The following is a 3,440-nucleotide window of genomic DNA, read 5'->3' as shown; positions in this document are numbered from 1 at the left end:
GTTAGGGTTAGGGTTAGGGTTAGGGTTAGGGTTAGGGTTAGGTTTTAGGTTAGGGTTAGGGTTAGGGTTAGGGTTAGGGATAAGGTTAGGGTTAGGGTTAGGGTTAGGGTTAGGGTTATGGTTGGGTTTAGGGTTAGGTTTAGGGTTAGGGTTAGTATGGGTTAGGGTTAGGGTTAAGATTAGGGTTAGGGTTAGGGTTCGGGTTAAGGTTAAGGTTCGGGTTAAGGTTAAGGTTAGGTTTAGAGTTAGAGTTAGGGTTAGGGTTTAGGTTAGGGTTTTGGTTATGGTTTTGGTTAGGATTAGGGTTAGGGCTAGAGTTAGGTTAGGGTAAGTGCTAGGGCTAGGGTTTAGATGAGGTTTAGGATTAGGGTTTGGGTTAGGGCTAGAATTAAGGTTAGGTTTAGGTTTATGCTTAGGGTTAGTGTTAGGATAAAAGTTATGGCTAGAGTTAGGGTTAGGTTTAGAGCTAGGGTTAGGTTAAGAATTAGGATTTGGGCTAGGGTTTAGATGAGGTTTCGGTTTAGGGTTACAGTTTGGGTTAGGGTTAGGGTTTAGAGTTAGGGTTATGGATAGCGTTAAGGTTAGGTTTAGGATTAGAGCTAGGGTAAGAGCTCGGGCTAGGGTTAGGGCTAAGGATAGGGTTAGAGCTAGGGCTATAGGTTAAGATTAGGGTTAGTGTTAGGGTTAGGGTTAGGTTTAGGGTTACGGTTACGGTTAGCGTTAGGGTTAGGATTAGGATTAGAGCTAGGATAAAAGCTCTGGCTAGGGTTAGGGCTAAGGATAGGGTTAGGGTTAGGGCTAGGTTATATGTTAGGATTGGGGTTAGTGTTAGGGTTAGGATAAGGGTTAGGGTTAGAGCTAGGGTTAGGGTTAGGGTTAGGGTAAGGGTTAGGGTTTGGGTTAGGGTTTGGGTTAGGGTTAGGGTTAGGGTTAGGGTTAGGGTTAGGGTTAGGGTTAGGGTTAGGGTTAGGGTTAGGGTTAGGGTTAGGGTTAGGGTTAGGGTTAGGGATAGGGTTAGGGTTAGGGTTATGGTTAGAGCTAGGGTTACGGTTAGGGTTAGCGTTAGAGTTAGGGTTATGATTAGGATTAGGATTAGGATTAATATTAGGGTTAGGGTTAGGGTTAGGGTAGGATTAGGATTAGGGTTAGGGTTAGGGTTAGGGTTAGGGTTAGGGTTAGGGTTAGGGTTAGGGTTAGGGTTAGGGTTAGGGTTAGGGTTAGGGTTAGGGTTAGGGTTAGGGTTAGGGTTAGGGTTAGGGTTAGGGTTAGGGTTAGGGTTAGGGTTAGGGTTAGGGTTAGGGTTAGGGTTAGGGTTAGGGTTAGGGTTAGGGTTAGGGTTAGGGTTAGGGTTAGGGTTAGTGTTAGGGTTCGAGTTATGGTTAAAGCTAGGGTTAGGGCTAATTTTAGCGTTAGAGTTAGGGTTAGGATTAGGATAGGATTAGGATTAGGATTAGGGTTAGGGTTAGTGTTTGGGTCAGGGTTAGGGTTAGGGTTAGAGTTAACGATAGGGTTAGGGTTAGGGTTAAGGTTAGGGTTAGGACTAGGGTTAAGGTTAGGTTTAGGTTTATGCTTAGGGTTAGTGTTAGGATAAAGGTTAGGGCTAGAGTTAGGGTTAGGGTTAGAGCTAGGGTTACGTTTAGAATTAGGATTAGGGCTAAGGTTTAGATGAAGTTTTGGTTTAGGGTTACGGTTTGGGTTAGGGTTAGGGTTTAGAGTTAGGGTTAGGGATAGGGTTTCGAGTTAGGGTTAGGGATAGGGCTAGAGATAGGGATAGGGATAGGGTTAAGTTTAGCTTAAGGGTAGGTTCAGGGTTAGATCTAGTGTTTAGGTTATAGGTTTAGTATTAGGGTTAGGTTTAGGGTTTGGGTTTACCGTTAGGGTTAGAGGCTATCGTTAAGTTTAGGGTTAGGTTTAGGGTTAGAGTTAGGGTTAGGGTTAAGATAAGGGTTAGGATTAGGATTAGGATTGGAGCTAGTGTAGTAGCTCGGGCTAGGGTTAGGGCTTAGTTTATGTTTAGGGTTAAGGTTTAGGTTAGGGTTAGGGTTAGAGCTAGTATTAGGGTTAGGGCTAGGGTTAGAGCTAGGGTTAAGGTTAAGATTAGGGCTAGGGTTATGGTTAGGTTTAGAGTTAGGTTTAAGGTTAGGGCTAGGTTTAGGGTTAGGCTTAGGGTTAGGGTTAGGGTTAGGGTTAGGTTTAGGGTTAGGGTTTGGGTTAGGGATAGAGATAGGGATAGGGCTAGTATTATGGTTAGGGTTAGGGTTAAGATTAGGGTTAGGATTATGGTCATGGTTAGGTTTAAGGCTAGGGTTAAGGTTAGTGTTATGGTTAGAGATAAAGTTAGGGTTAGCGTTAGAGTTAGGGTTAGGATTAGGATTAGGATTGGAGCTAGTGTAAGAGCTCGAGCTAGGGTTAGGGTTTAGTTTATCTTTAGGGTTAGGGTTTAGGTTAGGGTTAGGGTTAGGGTTAGGGTTAGGGATAGCGTTAGGGTTAGGGTTAAGGTTAGGGTTAGGGTTAGGGTTAGGGTTAGGGTTAGGGTTAGGGTTAGGGTTAGGGTTAGGGTTAGGGATAGAGTTAGGGTTAGGGTTAGGGTTAGGGTTAGAGTTAGGGTTAGGGTTAGGGTTAGGTTTAAGGTTAGGGTTAGGGTTAGGGTTAGGGTTAGGGTTAGGGTTTGGGTTAGGATTAGGGTTAGGGCTAGAGTTAAGGTTAGGGTTAGGGCTAGGGCTAGGGTTTAGATGAGTTTTAGGATTAGGGTTAGGGTTAGGGTTAGGGTTAGGGTTAGGGTTAGGGTTAGGGTTAGGGTTAGGGTTAGGGTTAGGGTTAGGGTTAGGGCTAGGGCTATGGCTAGGGATAAGGTTAGGTTTAGGTTTATGCTTAGGGTTAGTGTTAGGATAAAGGTTAGGGCTTGAATTAGGTTTAGGGTTAGAGCTAGGGTTACTGTTAGGGCTAGGGTTTGAGCTAGAGTTAGAGCTAGGGTTATGGTTAGCATTAGGGTTAGGGTTAGGATTTAGATTAGAGCTAGGGTAAGAGCTCAGGCTAGCGTTAGGGTTAGTGTTAGGGTTAGGGTTAGGGTTAGGGTTAGGGTTAGGGTTAGGGTTAGGGTTAGGGTTAGGGTTAGGGTTAGGGTTAGGGTTAGGGTTAGGGTTATGGTTAGGGTTAGGGTTAGTGTTAGCGTTAGGGTTAGAGCTAGGGTTAGGGTTAGCGTTAAGGTTATGATTAGGATTAAAACTAGGGTAAGAGCTCGGGCTAGCGTTAGAGATAAGGATAGGGTTAGGGCTAGGGTTATAGGTTAGGATTAGGGTTAGTGTTAGGGTTAGGGTTAGGTTTAGGTTTAGGTTTAGAGTTAAGGTTAGCTTTAGGGTTTGGATTAGAATTAGATCTATGGTAAAATCTCGGGCTAGGGTTAGGGCTAAGGAAAGGGTTAGGGTTAGGGCTAGGGTCAT

The 3,440-nt window shown here is 44.4% G+C and overlaps 1 protein-coding gene and 1 pseudogene across 1 annotated transcript; both read right to left on the bottom strand.

Annotated features, from left to right (window-relative positions):
• The window catches only part of LOC135924171 (circumsporozoite protein-like), a 1,843-nt pseudogene extending 630 nt beyond the window's left edge, over positions 1 to 1,213 (bottom strand).
• A 667-nt stretch (positions 1,214 to 1,880) lies between these two features.
• On the bottom strand, positions 1,881 to 3,440 carry LOC135924170 (circumsporozoite protein-like). The gene is made up of 2 exons (XM_065459219.1): positions 3,038 to 3,440; positions 1,881 to 2,821 (listed from the first exon to the last, which is right to left on the bottom strand). Exons 1-2 carry the CDS (start codon positions 3,438 to 3,440, stop codon positions 1,881 to 1,883), a joined length of 1,344 nt encoding a protein of 447 aa, XP_065315291.1.

Source organism: Gordionus sp. m RMFG-2023, chromosome 2, assembly GCF_954871325.1.
Source record: "Gordionus sp. m RMFG-2023 chromosome 2, tfGorSpeb1-WG-v2, whole genome shotgun sequence".
Classification (NCBI taxonomy): Eukaryota; Metazoa; Nematomorpha; class Gordioida; order Chordodea; family Parachordodidae; genus Gordionus; species Gordionus sp. m RMFG-2023.
This window is presented reverse-complemented; position numbering and strand designations above follow the sequence as displayed.